Source organism: Agelaius phoeniceus, chromosome 5 (genome assembly GCF_051311805.1).
Source record: "Agelaius phoeniceus isolate bAgePho1 chromosome 5, bAgePho1.hap1, whole genome shotgun sequence".
In the NCBI taxonomy this organism is placed as follows: domain Eukaryota; kingdom Metazoa; phylum Chordata; class Aves; order Passeriformes; family Icteridae; genus Agelaius; species Agelaius phoeniceus.
Genome location: NC_135269.1, coordinates 51,641,766 through 51,657,897, shown reverse-complemented (window position 1 = coordinate 51,657,897; position 16,132 = coordinate 51,641,766). Strand labels below are relative to the sequence as shown.

At 42.1% G+C, this 16,132-nt stretch overlaps 1 protein-coding gene across 9 annotated transcripts in view; it reads left to right on the top strand.

Annotated features, from left to right (window-relative positions):
• The first annotated feature begins 1,436 nt into the window (after window positions 1-1,436).
• Window positions 1,437-16,132, top strand: part of CADPS2 (calcium dependent secretion activator 2) — a 284,388-nt gene continuing 269,692 nt past the window's right edge. For 5 of the 9 annotated variants that reach the window (XM_077179003.1, XM_077178999.1, XM_077178998.1 and 2 more), the window contains exon 1: window positions 1,438-1,910. In XM_077179003.1, coding sequence (XP_077035118.1) covers window positions 1,587-1,910 — 324 coding nt within the window. In that variant the 5' untranslated portion in view covers window positions 1,438-1,586. Of the gene's footprint in view, window positions 1,911-2,220; window positions 2,365-16,132 lie in introns of those variants that run through there. The other 4 variants (XM_077178997.1, XM_077178996.1, XM_077179002.1 and 1 more) reach the window with 3 other exon arrangements.

Here is a 16,132-nt window from a genome sequence, read left to right as displayed (position 1 = left end):
AGAAGCCACCCATAAAAATAGCCCACCTATTTCTGTTTGACTGCTACATTTTGCACCCAAAGTGTGAAGAAAGCCAGAGTGTTTGTTAGCACAACTCTCCCTCAGTGTTCCCTCATTCCCCTGGTACAGATCCAGAGGCAGAAGAACTCAGACTCTTAATGCTTAATGCTGCCATCTAGCTAATAGTCGCTGCTCACAGCAGGAGGAATTCCACCTTCTGAGGCTGGTTCACTAAAAACTGACGTCTTTAAAGATCCTTTCCTAAATTTGCAGTACCGGTCACCTCAAAATATTGATAAGGGACTAGAGTCCTTCACCACTCTAAACCCAGCTTTGCTCATACAGTGAGAATCGGGTTGGCTGCCTGAGTTTGTTGAGTTTTGGTACAGGGCTTTGATAACTTGCCACTGCTAATGAGCAGGGCCTGGAGCAGTGTGGACACAGCCTCAGCTGCCATCGTTTTAGAGCTGCATGGCCTTTCTGTGTGCCAGTCCATCCCTCCAGCCTTTGTCCCCCTGGCCCCTAATACTTCCTTGCTCAGTAGTTCCCTTGTCTTCCCTGGTACCACCACCATCACCTGTGGGTATGCAAGGAGTGAGAGAAGGACTTGATCCACACAAAATCTTGTGTCCCTTCCCTCCCCCAGCCTGCCTTCCCAGGAGGCCCTGATCAGACTCCAGAAATTTGGCTCTTACATGGTGAAGCCTTTTTTGTTTAATTTTAGCGAGTGCTAGTGGAAAGCTTTTGTATGTTTCTCACGGCCTTAACTGTGACAACAACCACTGAGACTATGCACCTATCTGGATCTAGATAGTCTAAAAAAAACGATTTCAGACAGATGTGAACCACCTATTTGTGGCTGCAAGCTGTCAACAGAAGCAACCTGCGAGAGCAATGTACACTTCGGCATCAGCCCACCCGCCACCTCGGAAATGCTCGGCTCCCGTGGCTTCCTATTCTGGGGCCATTTCAGATGCCTCTCATTCCCCCTACCAACACTTGGCAGAGGATGCCAGCGAGGCTCGGGGTCGACGGCGAGCACAGCGTCCGCTCTGTCCGTCCAGCGGGGAGTCCCGCCGTGTGTCCGAGCCGGCTGGCGAGCGGCGGGCGCGCTTCCCACGCTGCCCGGGACGCGGGGCAAGGCAGGGCCCGAGCGGAGCAGCGCTGCCGAGGGCTCCCTGCCCCTTGTCGTTGGGAGCGGGGCAGCCGAACGGAGCCGAACCGAGCCGTGCCGGGCCGTGCGCTGGGCTGCGTTGGCAGGCGCGGTGCTACGGCAGTCCCAGCCCAGCCGGCCCGACCCCGTCCCGGACCCTCGCGGGCCGCTGCGCTCGCCAGGGCGGGCGGAGATGTTAGCCCGGCCCCGGTCCCGCCTCTGCCTCCGCCGGGAGCCGCTCGGAGCAATTCCCACGGCAACCCAGGCTCGACCCCCTTCCCAAACCCCGCCTCTGCTCCCCGCCCCGCCGCTCCCGCCCGGCGGCCGCCGCGGGTCGGAAACAGTCCGTGTGTAAACTCGACGTGTCCGGAAAGGTGCGCGCCGCTCCCAGCCTCGCTCCGTGCCCGGCCGCGGGGCGCGCCCGCCGAGAGCGATGCTGGACCCTTCCTCCAGCGAGGAGGAGTCCGATGAGCTGCTGGAAGAGGAGCGGCGGGACGTGCTGGTGGCGGCGGGCGGCGGCTCGCCGCGCTCGCTGCCGCAGCCGCCCCGGGACTCGCGGGGCAGGGAGGCCGGGGCGGCACGGGCAGCCAGCCCCAGCCCTTCGGTGCTGAGCGAGGGCCGGGATGAGCAGGAGCGCCTGCAGCGAGAGGAGCGGGAGAAGCGGCTCCGGCTGCAGCTCTACGTGTTCATCGCGAGGTGCATCGCGCACCCCTTCAACGCCAAGCAGCCCACGGACATGGCCCGCCGGCAGCAGAAGGTGAGCCCCCGCCTCCCCGCTCCCCTGCCCCGCCGTGTGCGCTCGTTCCCACGGGCCGTCCCGCGCCGTCCGTCCCGCCCGCCGGTGCCGCCGCCGCCGCGCTCCGGCCCGCAACAGGTTGAGCGGGGCCGCGGCTCCGGCCGGGCACGGCGCGGGAAGCGGCTGCTGCAGGGCTGGGTGTCAGCCGCCTTGCCCCAAACACACCCTCTGCTTAGAAACCCGTCTGTCAGCGGGGGTGAAGTCGTTTGAGTTTTTAGAGTTGCGCTCGAAGTCGCCGTGCGAAGGGCACAGGAGCGCAGGGAGCGGGCGCGTTGGGGCCGTTCTGCGGTGGAGGATTGATTCCTGCTTCTCGGCGGTGCCTGATGGGTGGAATTAAACCTTCCAGAGGTGCCTCCTGCCAGTCGCGTTCTGACCGTCTGTACCCAACCCGAGCAAATTAAGCCATGAAACACAGGTGAACGAGAAAACTATTTTGTTCCATGAATTACTGAGTGTGCTCTCTGTACATAGAAGCAATCAACATGCGTGTTTGTGGTGATAATGACCTGCTAGATAAGTTGTTCTCTGTGTCTTGTGCGTGAAAAACAAGCTTTTGAGAGCTGGCAGGTGTGTGCAGGTATTTATGCTTATTCTCTCTTATTTTGAGCTGTTGAATAAGTAGAATACTTAAAGTTTTGGATTGAGGCATTACATTTCCAGATAACAACTTAAAAGCTCCGTTCTTGAAATGCTTGGTTTAAAAAATTGGGTTTTTACATTCAGTTCTATAAACAAACATACTAATCCAAAACAAAAGAAACAAACCAAAACCCCATTCTACATCACTTTCTAGAAGGATAGTGATAGGACACAAAAATTATTTAATTCTACTTGGCTTTTTATGATTTTGATACTTCCATATGTCTAGGGGTTTGTAAAATCCAGTGCTAAATGTTTTGGGGTATCTGAAGTATGCCTTCTGTAGGTAATTGTGTTTAGTGAATTCTCAGACAAGTTAATGTGGCAACATAGTAGTAATAATAAGATTGTTTCTGGAAGATTATTTTGTTTTTATTAAGTGTTAGGTATTTAAACTCTAGAGCCTGAATAGAGACATTTTGTAAACAGAAAGCCAAAAACATCTGATATAATAATTTTCAACCCACTGGAAATTCCCTAGCCAAACACAGAATCATCATAGAAATTATATTTTTAAAAGATACCTGGATCCCTCTAAGTGTGACTTCCCACTGGACAAAGCCAAAGCAGACTTGATGTATGTTGATATCAACCTAGGTTTAAGCAGGAGGCTCAGAAGCCTCCAGGGATGAGATCTCACAACCTGTCTGTGTGACCTGCCCTCCTGCTCCATTGCCCTTCTCTTGATTCGATTTTCCTAATCAGCTTCCAAGTTGCAGCTTGTGGCCATCAATTGCAGAAGATACTGAGCATTTAGAAGTTCTCACTGATCTAAGTCACTAAGTATAGGAACTGTTTTAAAAATAACTAATGTATTAATTAGTTTTATTAATAAAATGTATGAAAAGAGATTACTGATGTGCAGAAAATGCAGAAATAAAACTCTTGCAGATTTAACTATGAGCAATGAACAGACTGATTGGCAAAATTGACTTGATACCTACAATTAAATATTGCTCTTACTAATTACTATTTTTAAATGACCTCTGGATTTTGCATTAATTGCTGTATGTACAAAGCTACTTTTGTCATATTTAGGAATTTTGCTGCAGAGCAAGGATGACTTGTCTTTTTCTGGTCAGGAAATAGTGTATTTAAATAAGACATAACACAAAAAATAAGTCTTCTGAGGAGTTGCACTTCTCCGTAGACCTAATGAAATGCACATAACCATCTTTCCTCTTATTTGACAATTTTGTATGTATTACCCAGTAAATTATTGCATGGAGGGTAATAGAACTGGTCATGAGTTTTGAGAGTTTAGAGAACCTGCTTTGATAGTTTGGGATTGCTGAGAGATGTCTGAAGGAGCCCTCAGGTCTAACTTCTGTTCTCTGCACTGCACTGTGGCCTCATGTCAGCCTTGGGAACGAGAGTACAACCACCTGTCCTAAACCATGTCCTGAAGGAAGACACTTTGGGAGCTGTGACAGGTGCTCTGGAGGTGACTGAGAGGGGACCTTGTCAATGTATGTAAGTATCTGAAGGGAGGATGTCAAGACATGTTCTTCTTCGTGGTGCAAAGTAGTAAGACAAGAGACAGCAGGCAGAAACTGGTGCACAGAAGTTGCATCTGAATATGAGAAAGAACTTCTTTACTGGAGTATGAGGAAGAACTTCTTTACTGGGCGGGTGATTGCACACAGGAACAGATTGCCCAGAGAGTCTGTGGAGTCTCCCTGACTGGAGATATTCAAGAACCATCTGGATGCAATCCTGTGCCATGTGCTCTGGGATGACCCTGCTTAAACAGCAAGGTTGAACCACATGACCCACTGTTGCCCCTTCCAGCCTTACCCTTCATGTGACTCATATTCTATGGGATAAAAGTCTATCTTATTTCCTGAATTAATTTTCTATCTGCTAAGATAGGAGATGGACTTGATCTCTTGCTCTTTTGCTTTAGTTCTGACTTGTGTGACAGCATGTGGCTGGCTGTCCACTGTGAGCTGGCCTGAGGTTCCTTACCTGTGTGGTGTCAGTGGAGCTGTTGGCTGCAGTATGCCCTGTCCATCATGGGTTATCCAAGGGTACGGTTTGGATGCAGCTGTGGACACAGCTGTGATGCTGTGTCATTTCAGCTTGTGAACTCCTTGTAGTGCTTTTGCACCAGCAGTCTTTCAAGAGCCTAATAATAGTATCCACCCTGCTTAAGAGCAGAAGTAATTTGTTCTTTCTGCCAGTTCATTTGGCATATTGCTGAGCAAATATTGAGGAATGCAGTTTGCTTCCTTTTTAATGTGGAACATATTTTCCAGTAAGGGAATGAGATGGAATTCATATATCAAGTATCTTCAACTGCATTGTAATATAAGTAAGGAAATGGGTTACAGTATGGTTGGCTTCTTATGTTCTTGCTTTAGTATCAAATTAAAATATGCTGTGTGATATCTTTAAACCACCATACTTAATGACACTGTTATACTAATTAAAGGATTTTGAATGCAGGCAATGTTTCACTCTTCTGTTGTCCTTTCTTCTTCCTTCTTTCTTCTTGCTAAGTAAAATTAGCTCTGCTGTATTGTGATAGATAAGGTTATCTAAAAAAGAAAATCAAACTTTAAGAAAAAACAAGAACTAGCATAATTTGCCAGAGTCCATCAATTCCTCTATCTTCCTTTTAATGATAAATTCAATATAATTTAGCCCAGGATTTGCTGAATCACATACTTTTATAATTTGGCTCTTTGTTTTTTTTTCTTAGTCTCTGGGATGCATATATGATAGAAATATTCTTTTTTAACTGTTCAGAGTTAGTTGATGATCTGCTATTATATCCTACCTTACTTTGGTTGCTGGTAGATTTTTGATAGAGAAGGGGGAATAATCAAATATTAGAGGTGTGGAACTGAAGCATGGTGTTATTTTTTGAGGTGAAGTAACATATCCTGTTGAAGATGGAGTTAGCTCTACAGAGAAGGGCTAGTATGTATTTAGTAACAAATTTTGAATAGATATTTGTGAACATTTAGTCGTGTATTTTCCATCTTGCAGAGAAATACTGATGCATCATTACGTATTGTTCTTTGATAAAGCAAATTTTGTCTGTCCCTGGTTTAAAGAGACTGTCAATTTTTTGTAGCTACTACTTTTTTATCAGTCCCCTCAAACATATTTAACCATTTTTTTCTTCTGCCTCTTCACTCCTCCTTGTTTCTAGTCCCAACAAAGGGAAGACAATTGTTAACTAAGCCCATTCCTCTTTTTCTGTTCTCCTACCCCAGCCAAACTGAATCTCAAACCACCAGTTTGGATTTGTCCATAGAATGAGATTTGGTGAAAAAAAATTCGCTTGTTACTGTCTTCCATCAAGGGAAAGGGATGCATGTGAACATATATTATATATATGAGTATGTATGTACTGAGTCAGTGATTAGATGATGACCCTGGTACCTGCTGTCTATACTAATCAGTTGTACACCCCCTTGTACTCAGTGAGTCTACAGAACCAAAGGCAGGTTCTGTATCTGGGAGGTGAATCAGAGTTAAAGTTCCTGGGGAAGGAAGGGACAGCAAAATGCTACAATTAACTCACAAAAAAAAATTTCTGTTTTTCCTGTGTTTTTCTTTCTCAACATTTTAAAATTTCCTCTAGTAATCAAGTAGCCACACAGAAATTTAAGACTAAGGGAGAAGTAGCACTCCTAGGCTAAAAAATATTTTTAATGTATGAAAAGCTTAGTGCCTTAAAGCTGATAATTCAAGTCTTGCTTTCATAGGTGATAAGTCTTAGAAGTAATTGATCTGGCCATGTAGAATTCATAACTGAGTTTACTTCCTGAATACTTGATGACCTGTTTTCCTTCCATTCCTTCACTCCCATCCAGCTACTAAATCATGAGCAGATCAAAAGCATTGACTTCTAGCTAATTCTTGAAAGTAGGAGCAGTAATCAGTAATTCATTTTCATCTGAATTTTGTGCATTCATTCTTTCTTCTTTCTTGGACTTTATCTGTAAAGGAGAGGTTTATAATGATACTACATAACACTATCAGGAAATACTGGTTATGGGGATAGACTTCATTCTCTGGACTGCAGTTTTATTCCCAACGTTTGTCTTTCTTCTGTCTCATGCCCTGTATCTCCTTGCTTTTGAGCTGGTGGTATGTATCTACTTATTTATTGGCTAAGCATGTTTTGGGAAAGAAAAATTGTCTCTTGGCCTCTGAACATGCTTCATTAGTTGCTTTCTGCACTGCTAAGGTAGCTAGGAGAATACATCCAAAACCATTGTTTTCAGAAACTCTAGACACATTTCAGAGAAAAAAAAATAGCTATAAAACTTGTTCATCTGGTCAAAATTCTGCTAAAGATCTTTCTAGGAACATGTCTTCCAATTCTACCTTCATTGCTTCCTTTACAAATTTCAGTTCTTTTTGTGGTGTTATAGAAAGTCATTTTAAATCAAGTTTATTTCCTTATTTTTCCCCATAACACCTTGTCGTCATGCTCTAAGCTGTGTATAGTTTTTATTTTTAGTCAAATGAGTATAGAGAGTTCTGGTAAATCCTGTCAAAACCTGTAATATGGTAGTCTACAGACCTGTCTACATATTGAGACAAGGTTATTCACAAATAGATCTTACTGTCCCTGTGAGAACCAGCTGTTGGGGGAAGTAGTTGGTTTTGCCTGCAGTAGAAAAGTTTCTCCCCATGGGCAATTGAATCAGCCATGGCTGAGGAAGTACTGAAGGGTGATGAGAGAAGCAAAACCTCCTAGTAACCAGCACCACGTCAGAAATGACAACCCATCAGAGTTCTGTTTTAATCTTAAATTCTTCTTCTGGCCTACCAGCTCAGCATTGATCAGTGTGGCTTGGCCAGAAGCTGGCGGTGTGCTGGGAAAGCCACGTGTTGGTAAACAGCTGTGTAATGAACACGTTTGGACAGTCTGCAAACCTCTCATGGTCTGCTATGATGAAAAATTTATCACTCTCTTCTTTTGTCTGCTTTTGTGGGTTTTTTTTTGTTTTGTTTTTAATGCCTATTTTACCTATACTTGCCTTTGAAATTTGAGTAGTAATTATTATTGGATGGGACAATTTTATTTTTTGTTTTCTGAATGCGTGACCTCAGGTTCTTTTTTTCTGTCACCCACACGGTTTGACAAATGTGTTAACTCTGTTGGCAAATATCCCATTTGAAATGCCTGTGGAAGACTAATTATTAAGGTTTTTTTCTACAGGGGAGCTGACAGGAGGAAAGTTTGAAGGATCAGTTGATTGCCACCCTCTCTTCAGGGACTGTACAGGGGAATTGTGTGGCTGGGCTGCCTTGCATTTCTAAGCCCTTTGCAGTTGTTATTCTCACATTGCATTTTGTGTATCTGAGCTGGTGTAAGTGGTGATTGAGAGGCACAAATACCAAATCAGCTCATCTTGTCTTTAATACTTTCTCAGACATCATCTGTGAAATATACTCACTGATGCTGTGGAATAACAAAGCTGGGGAAAACACTTTTTTCCCCTCTGAACCACACTGCTTTACCTGCCTGAGGTGCAATATATCAAAATATCAATTACTACATGCTGTCTTTAACTGTACACTATTGCCAGAACAGAAAATACTGTTTGGTTGCTAGTTTGCTATTTATTGAGCAATGTATTTCTGTAATAGCAAATTTTCAGTTCTTCCCCCTTGCTCCCCCATGCAAACCTGTTGTCACCAGTTCATGTTTGGGGACACTACTAACCAATTGCTTTTCCATTTTCATGCTGGTTAGAGTCGGTTTTTCTCTTTCTGGCATTGTACCATTTCTTTCTAATACTGGTGAATATCATCCTGAAGTTGCTTTCAGTATGTATTGGTTTGCTTTTTTAATATACTGTTGTATTTGTGTTCTACTGTCCTTTTATCCTTGTTTTTACCGTGTGTGTAGATGGCCCTTACTTTGCTAGCTTAACATATCCCTGCCTCCTGCTGCTTCTCTTGCTGCAAGTCAGGGACAGGACTTGCTTTATTGACCAAAGAGGTGTCCCTAGAGGAGATGGGATGGTGTGCTTGTGGTTTGCTAGGAAAGTGCTTGGCTCTCCACCTCACCTCTGCTCATTGAGGGGTGTGTTTTGGGGTGTTTGTCTTTATGCCTTGACTCTGCTTCTCTGTTGAGCTGTACTGAGCCCCAGTTAGTATGTTACTCTCTCTGAACCCGGTGCTCTGTGACTTTTACACTCGGAGACTGCTCTAAGGCTTTTAAACGTTTAATCCTGAAGTCAGTTTTCATACAGGGTTTTTTTGGTACATTAGCTGCAAACGTGCCTCCTGTATTTCTTTCCAAGTTACTCCTCTTGCTGCCAGCTGATGGCAGTGGCACGCACAGGTCTGGCACCCAGGCTCTGCGGGACTTCTGGCTCTTGCCATTGCGGATGGGAGGCAGGGTGAGGAACAGAGTCGGCTCAAGTCCTCCTCATTTGCCCAGTGCCTGTCTCCAGTGCCCATTTCTGCCTGGAAGTGCTGGCACTGAATTGAAAGCAGCCCAGTTCTCGTTCGTTGCAGCTGATTCCCCCAGGTTTCAGAATAGCAGCTGTGAAAAGGCAGTTTTCAGTTTGTTGCTGTGTGTGGGAAACTCTGAGCAGCAGGAGAGATAGTGTTTGCATGTCGGTACCAGGCTGCATCAGCTTAAGCTTGCATTTTGAAGGTTATTTTCTAAGCCATAAGCATTGAAGGCTTTTCATTTTGTATTTAAAACTTCCTAGAAGTTGATGGTACTTGCTCAATAGAATTTATTTCTAGTTCTTATTTATTTTGCAGTGAGGAGATAAAGCATATGCTTCTCTTCAAGTGTGACTGCTTGTATGCATGAGTTCAAGAATGTTCTTGAGTGTTTTTCCTGTCAGGAAGGGGAAAAGCATTAATTAACAGCATTGTAAAGAATGAACAGAGCTACAGTGAGTACTTCTTTAAATATGTGACCTGGTGAATCAAAATTAGAAAAAGAGAAGGTTATTATACAAGAATTTTTCTGCAACTTTGTTTCCATTTTTTTCTTAACCATTAATTATTCATTTATGTTCAATTGTCTTGTCTGTAGGGTTTTAGAAATAGAGGCTGGCAGCTTCTGTGTAATGAAAGTGCTGGAGGGACACTGAGTGATAGACACAAAAAGAATCCTTAGGATAATAATTTGAGTAGACCTGTTTGGGCCGTAGACAAGGATGTGGAAGGAAGGACAAATACACAGGGCATAAATGAGGCTTCTGAAGAGATGGTGTACATCTACAATGATTAGAGGAGAAATAGCCCCCAGTGATGGAGAGTTTCATGGACTAAGTTGAAGGTGTTGAGAAAGTGTATGGAACCAAATTAATTTTGGAGTAGAGTAACTGTTCAGCAAGGACAATGACGGAGTTAAAGAGGAATGAATTTGTAGCAGAGAAATCCATTGGTCATGAGAGTTATGCTTTTCAGTATTAAAGAGAAATGAAGGAGGAATATCTTGGGGAGTGAGTTTGAAAAAAAGAGATTAGTCTAGAAAAAAGGATAATGATTAAACTGGTAAATAAGGGAATAGTCTCAAAATCCATGCTAGTGTAATACAGAATCACTAGGGCAGAGAATTGGTGAGAAAAATGGTATGCAGAAGTTAGACTGCATGAAAATCAAAGCAGTAGCATATAGTGCACTGGGGAAAACTGTTTTTATTCTGGAGAAAGTTGGAGTTGTTTTATATGTTTAGGTTTTTCTAATGGTGAATTCATGAGTTTTCTTTTTCTAAGAAAAAATTCACCTTCAGGCAGTCTACGCCAAATGTTTATCTTGCTGGCTTTTGCTGGGAAACATCCTCGGTTTGTGCGTATTGCTCATAAATTCCTTGATTTATTTGTAAATTATATATTCTGAGGCCTTGCAGCAAGGTTATTTCTTATTCAGAAGTGTTCCACAAATGTTTCTCCACTCCAACTATTTAGTACACCACATACATATTATTGCTAAAATATTGATGATTTAAATTTTTTTTATTATTTTGACCTCCTTATGGATGGAGCATAGGCAAAAAGAAGAAATAAAAAAAAAAAGTAAGATTTTTTGGTATAGATCTGATATTAAATCATAGAAATCAGTTCTCCTTTCTCTTCCTTTCTACATTGCCATTAATAGGCAGAGGATTTTTCAGTCTTTTACCAGTGGGGATTTAAGAATAAATAGTGATATTAGGTTGAGATGGAAGTTAAAAAACTCTGTTAGAATTCTTCTTTTTGTAGTAATATTCAGCTAGCTGTTGGAGTATTTGCCTGAATGGACACTTAGATTCTGCTTGCAGTGACTTAACTCCAAATGCAGTGTCATTCTCATAGCCACACATGTACTACACACAGTAGAGATTCTGAGCATACTGGTACGTGGTTATGAAGTAGCTAGATGTGTTTTAGCTTAAATATTCTGTGATACAAGTTCTGAAAATCTTGTTTATATGACTTTGGGTTCTTTTCAGCATGCTTTGTCTCCCAAATTATTTACTTTAAAAACACTGCTTGAGATTAAGGATGGCTTTTAAAGTTGTCTTTCTCTGCCATCCAAAGCTTTTAGGTACTTAATATTTAGCTAGTTAATAACTTCAGGTTCCCAGGGCTTTTTCTGTGATAATAAATGTTGTAAAATTATATAAATGGTATATAAAGCTATTATAAGACTAGCTATGTTTAGTGAATATAAGCCTTCTGTTTTATCACCTGGAATATAAAAGCCCAAATATCCTACAGTGGAAAGCTGAAAATTACAGGATCCAGCTGTGTGTGCATATATATTGATGTGTTTTGCTCATGTGTTGCTGAAAAGGAAGTGTTGTTCTTAGCTGTGTAATGTAAAGCTAATCTGTTTGTTCTGCACATCACAGACCCACTAAATCCAGACCGTGCCACTATTTTTGTGTGTGGCTCTCTCTCTCTCACACACCCTGAGCGTAGGATGCATCTTACAGGACTTCTGTTGGAGCCACATGAAAGTTTTGTTTGTCTCCTGTTTGCCACCACTGCCCACAGCCTGGGGTGGGGAATTTTTAAAACCTCTTTCTTGTTGAATTGCCCACAAGGTCAGTGGCATGCTGTGAACAGAGCTGCTGGTGTCTTTGCTTGACTCTTCCTTGAACTTTAATTGGAGCAACCGGATTACACCAGTCTTTCTGCTGCTTTAATATACCTTACTCTTTGTAGATGAAAAAACCTGCGTAAGAAAGAGAAGTATTATTTATTTAGAATAATAAAATTATTCAGATTATTACTAAACCTCAAGCTGGTTTATGTGTTCTGGATATTTAAACTCTAATGGTTTATTAACCCATTGATTGCTAACAACATTTGGTCAGAACTCGGTCCAGAATGGCCTTCAAGAGGCCACAGAGGCATGATAAAATCAGCAAACTGGGTAAAGCCTCCATACATGACCCTCTTGCTGTACTTCAGCCTGTGTCTGTTACAAGTGCACTTAACTATAGAAGGCAGCACAAAAGGGTAGGAGACTGTATGGGCTGGCAGGTTCTGTTTCACTGTTCAGATGCACTTTTCTGGTGTCACTCTGCTTGCAAGTGTAGATGTGACTTCAGAGAGTCAGAGGGATTTAATATACAGCAATTAATACTGAGTCAAGAAAGAGAGATGGAACCTAAATGAGATAAATAGCACAACAGGGACACAAGAGTCTCCTTTCTGAGCCATTAAAGCAGGACAGCATATGCAATGCAAACATAAAAACAGCTGAAATAACAAAGTAATAAGAGTCTCGCTATGTCTGAAGTTAATTAAGGGCAACAAACTGCCCCTAATTACTGAAAGTGTGGGCTTCTCAGCAAAGCTGCCTGGGATACTAATTAAAAGAACTGATTATAAGAAATAGAATGAATAATTAATGACTAAGAAATGGTTTTCAAGAGTATCTTCAGAGAGCAAATAATGTGCCCTTGGAAAATAGTGTGACACCCTGAGCCATCCCCTGAATCTAATCCTGCAGATGGACCTGAACTGACTTGCAAGTTTGCTGTGCTTATGCTTTCTAGTGCTGAGGCAGGGACTAATAGGGGCAGAATGACAGGTAAAATAGGAATAGTATTTCCATTTCAATATCAAATGCTCTCTTCAACTATTTTCTTAATGTATGACTTCAGCAGAACCTGCTCGTGAAACACACCGATACAGTGCATTCTGTCTCAATACTTGGCTTTGCAATAGTTCCCTGCTCAGAGAGCTGAGAGAGGGCTCTGGTGCTTGCAGAGGCCCTCTGGGGAGCATCCTCTGTGTTGATCAGTAGCATGTGTGTCTGTAGCAACTGTTGGCTGTCAAGTGTATGGGCCACCAAATGGACTGTGATTTTTCAATGTCCTTGGAAAGACAGCAATATGGAAATTACATCTGACAGAATAAAAATTGAAAGTTTAAAGATTTAGCTCCTTCTCAAGCTCAATTAATAAGGCTTTTTTATCCTAAGCAGTTCTTTAAAGGGGCTAATCAGGGGTAAAGTTTTATGCAGGCATCCATTTGGGTATTTCCACCTAATTGGCACTCCTTAATTTATTAATTTGAACTGGTTTTAATAGCCTTAATCCTCAATTACATTGGCACATAGATAGAAATTTAGATTAGGAATAAATAAAAATAAATGCTTGGAAGCATTAAACCCTAGGAGCAATTTCCTGTACTGGTTCTCAGTCTCTGCTGGAGGCTGAGGTGGGAGGCTGCAGGTACCCCAGAGTGCTGGGGTGCACTTGAAGGGGACATGGGTCTTAAAGTCTGGGCAATCACCCCACTGCTGTGTGGTGTCCATCTAAGACAGACGTGACGTTTAATTCTCAATGATTGATCTGTGATCATTGTAGGGAGCTCCTCTTTATGTGGGGTTCATGTTCACAGAGGGACCAAACCCAGAACTGAAATACCCATGTCCTTTGGAGTGTCTTTCAGTTGTTCTGAGCTTCAGTAGAGCTGTCAGGGCGTCCTTGGTCCCGTGAGGTTGTGTGCTGCAATGAATTGGTTAATATCTGTTTGGTCCCATAAGGTTTTGTGCCCCAATGAATTGATTAGTATCTCTTTGGTCCCATGAGGCTGTATGCTGTGACTCTGAATGTGTTCACATCCTGGAAGAAGGATGTCTGCACAGTTGACTCCTGGGTGCTCCAAGTGAGACCATGATCCATGGCAGAGGCAGAAAGCTATAGGTACCATGGAAGGGGGTTAGAATGAGTGCTGTGCTGCGCGTTATGATCTCATTGGTTTTAAAGTTATGATTAAGCATAAAACACTGAAATAGAAGTTACTTAACACTACTGCTTTTTCAGAAATGTCTTATTTGGTCTGTTTATTGTAGTAGAACTTGTAAATTGCCATTTAATTTCTTTAAAAACAAACATCACACACTCCCAGCCCCCCAAACCAAGCCAATAAATCCAACATCCCAAACCCTGCAGATCTGTATTTCTGCCTTGGCTTTTGTAGCTTTTTCAAAGACAAAACTCCTAAACCTTGTAGTAAGGAAGCAAAGATGTTTCATATGAATTGTGTTAAAAATAAAGATTTTATTTTTTTATTAATATTGAGCTTTTAGAATTGATCTGATTCCTGAGGGCTAGGTCAGAGTTAATTCTGTTGAAATGAATACACTGAATTTCTAGTGTTCTGTTTCTGTTCTTTAAGTTTCACAGGCATAAAACTTAAATATCTACTTGATTTTATATTCAGGATGGATTTGTACCTTGGCTGCAGACATTTGCTTTGGAAGCATACCTGTTCTCAGTGTGAAGGATAATTTGTTTTCCTAATTTGATTGAATTTGTGAGTTTTTTCCTATAGTGGAAAAATAATGAGTCCAACAGGAAAACAGCTATCTCAATTATGTAGTTTAAAAAAACTGCACAGCTGTAGAGATAGTGCTTACCTTTTACTCAGCCTGACTTTTTAGTGAGGCTACAGAGCAGCCAACACAGCCATCATAAGTCACTTTTTAGGGGAAAAAAAAAAGAAATTGATCTATTTTATTTTTAGTAGTGATGGGGTTAGGCTGGAACAGCTGTTTCATATTGGTGGTCAGGCTAGCACTGCCTCAGTCAGTGCTAATAAGATAAATGGGGTAATGCCTATTGACTGTAATAGCTGGAGTAATGTGTCTGCTCAGAGATTGAGTGAAGAGGTGTGAGGAGCTGCAGCTCTGAGCAATACAGATGGTCAGTGATGCAAATCCATTTCAGTCTATAGTTCTGGAGAGCCTGGAAAATGGACAGAATTGCATAATAACGTCAGAATAAGATAGCTAGCCTCTAACCTTTACTTTCTGAAAGGCTGAAGGATTTAGGGAGAGAATCAGTCATTTTGTCAGTGGGGTGAACCCATCCTTGGAAAGGATGTGCATTTGTGTGTCTAAGGCAGGTGTCAGATAGCATGTACTCAACACAGCCATTCATATGAATAAGTAAGAAAAAACAGTACTTAAGGTACCAAAATTGAAAACCATCTCAAATACTTGTAAGTAAATACTTGTAATGCTTGCAATGTAAATACTTGTAATGCTTTCTAATTTTGGGCCCAATAATTTTAAGCCAAATAAAGCATTGAAATAATATGTTGTTTTTTTGGTTTTTTTCTGTTGCATGTGCAATCAATGCAGAAGAGTGAGAAATATCAAGATGGGCTAAACAAATCCTGTTTTGAGGAGGATTTGATTGTCTGAGTTAGGGACACCATTTCTGATGCAGTAGCTTCTAAACAGTTTAATGTCTGTATTTGAAAATCGTGTTCATACAACTTAGGAAACCACAATTAGGGCTTTTTTTGAAAGGTGGCTCAAACAGGAGAGCTGTAGATTTTCCATCAATATATTGTGTGAAAACAAGTATTTTATCCCCCTGCCAGTGTACAGAATTCTTTTTGAATCACCAGATAGTTACCAGGGGACACATCTGCTGCTAGACAGTTCAGCTACTGTATTTGTGTCTTTGACAGAACAGGGAATAAGCCAGGCTAACAAAGCTGCTGTGCCTCAGGTACACCAAGTAAACATGCTGGCAAATATCATGGCTGAATGAAATTTTGGATTTGCTGTGGGATGGAAAGATTATATTGCAAAATTATTGGAAAGCTGATGAATGTATTCAACACACAGACAAGTTACTGTGTATCATACTTGAGATGCAAATGGAAAGAGACCTCCTGGGTTGAGTAAGTCTCATGTCCTAAAATAAGACATCTTGTCTCTTTTAGAAGCAGATGAAATTTCACTTAGTAGGTATGGCTACTGTTTTTCCTTACTCTAATAGTTGTGAGACTTTTGTTTCCCAGACAAATGCATTTGCAGGTTTGGTTTATACCCAGTTCCTGTTCTGTCACCTCTGCCCTTCAGCTGTAATAACAGCTTTTCCTTCCTGAAAGATTTAGTAGAGGGTGGCATCTCATTCTGCTATATGAAAGAATCCAAGGTCTCAACCATCCCTCAGGCAGTAGTCTCTTCTTCTCTGGCTGTCATAACTGCCTTTATCTGTAGGTTTTGCAGCTGGAATTAATGCCCCCTTGTTCTCATGTCACATGAACATGGTGCCTGCAGTGTGCTAAGGCAGTGCGTCTGAGCCTTCA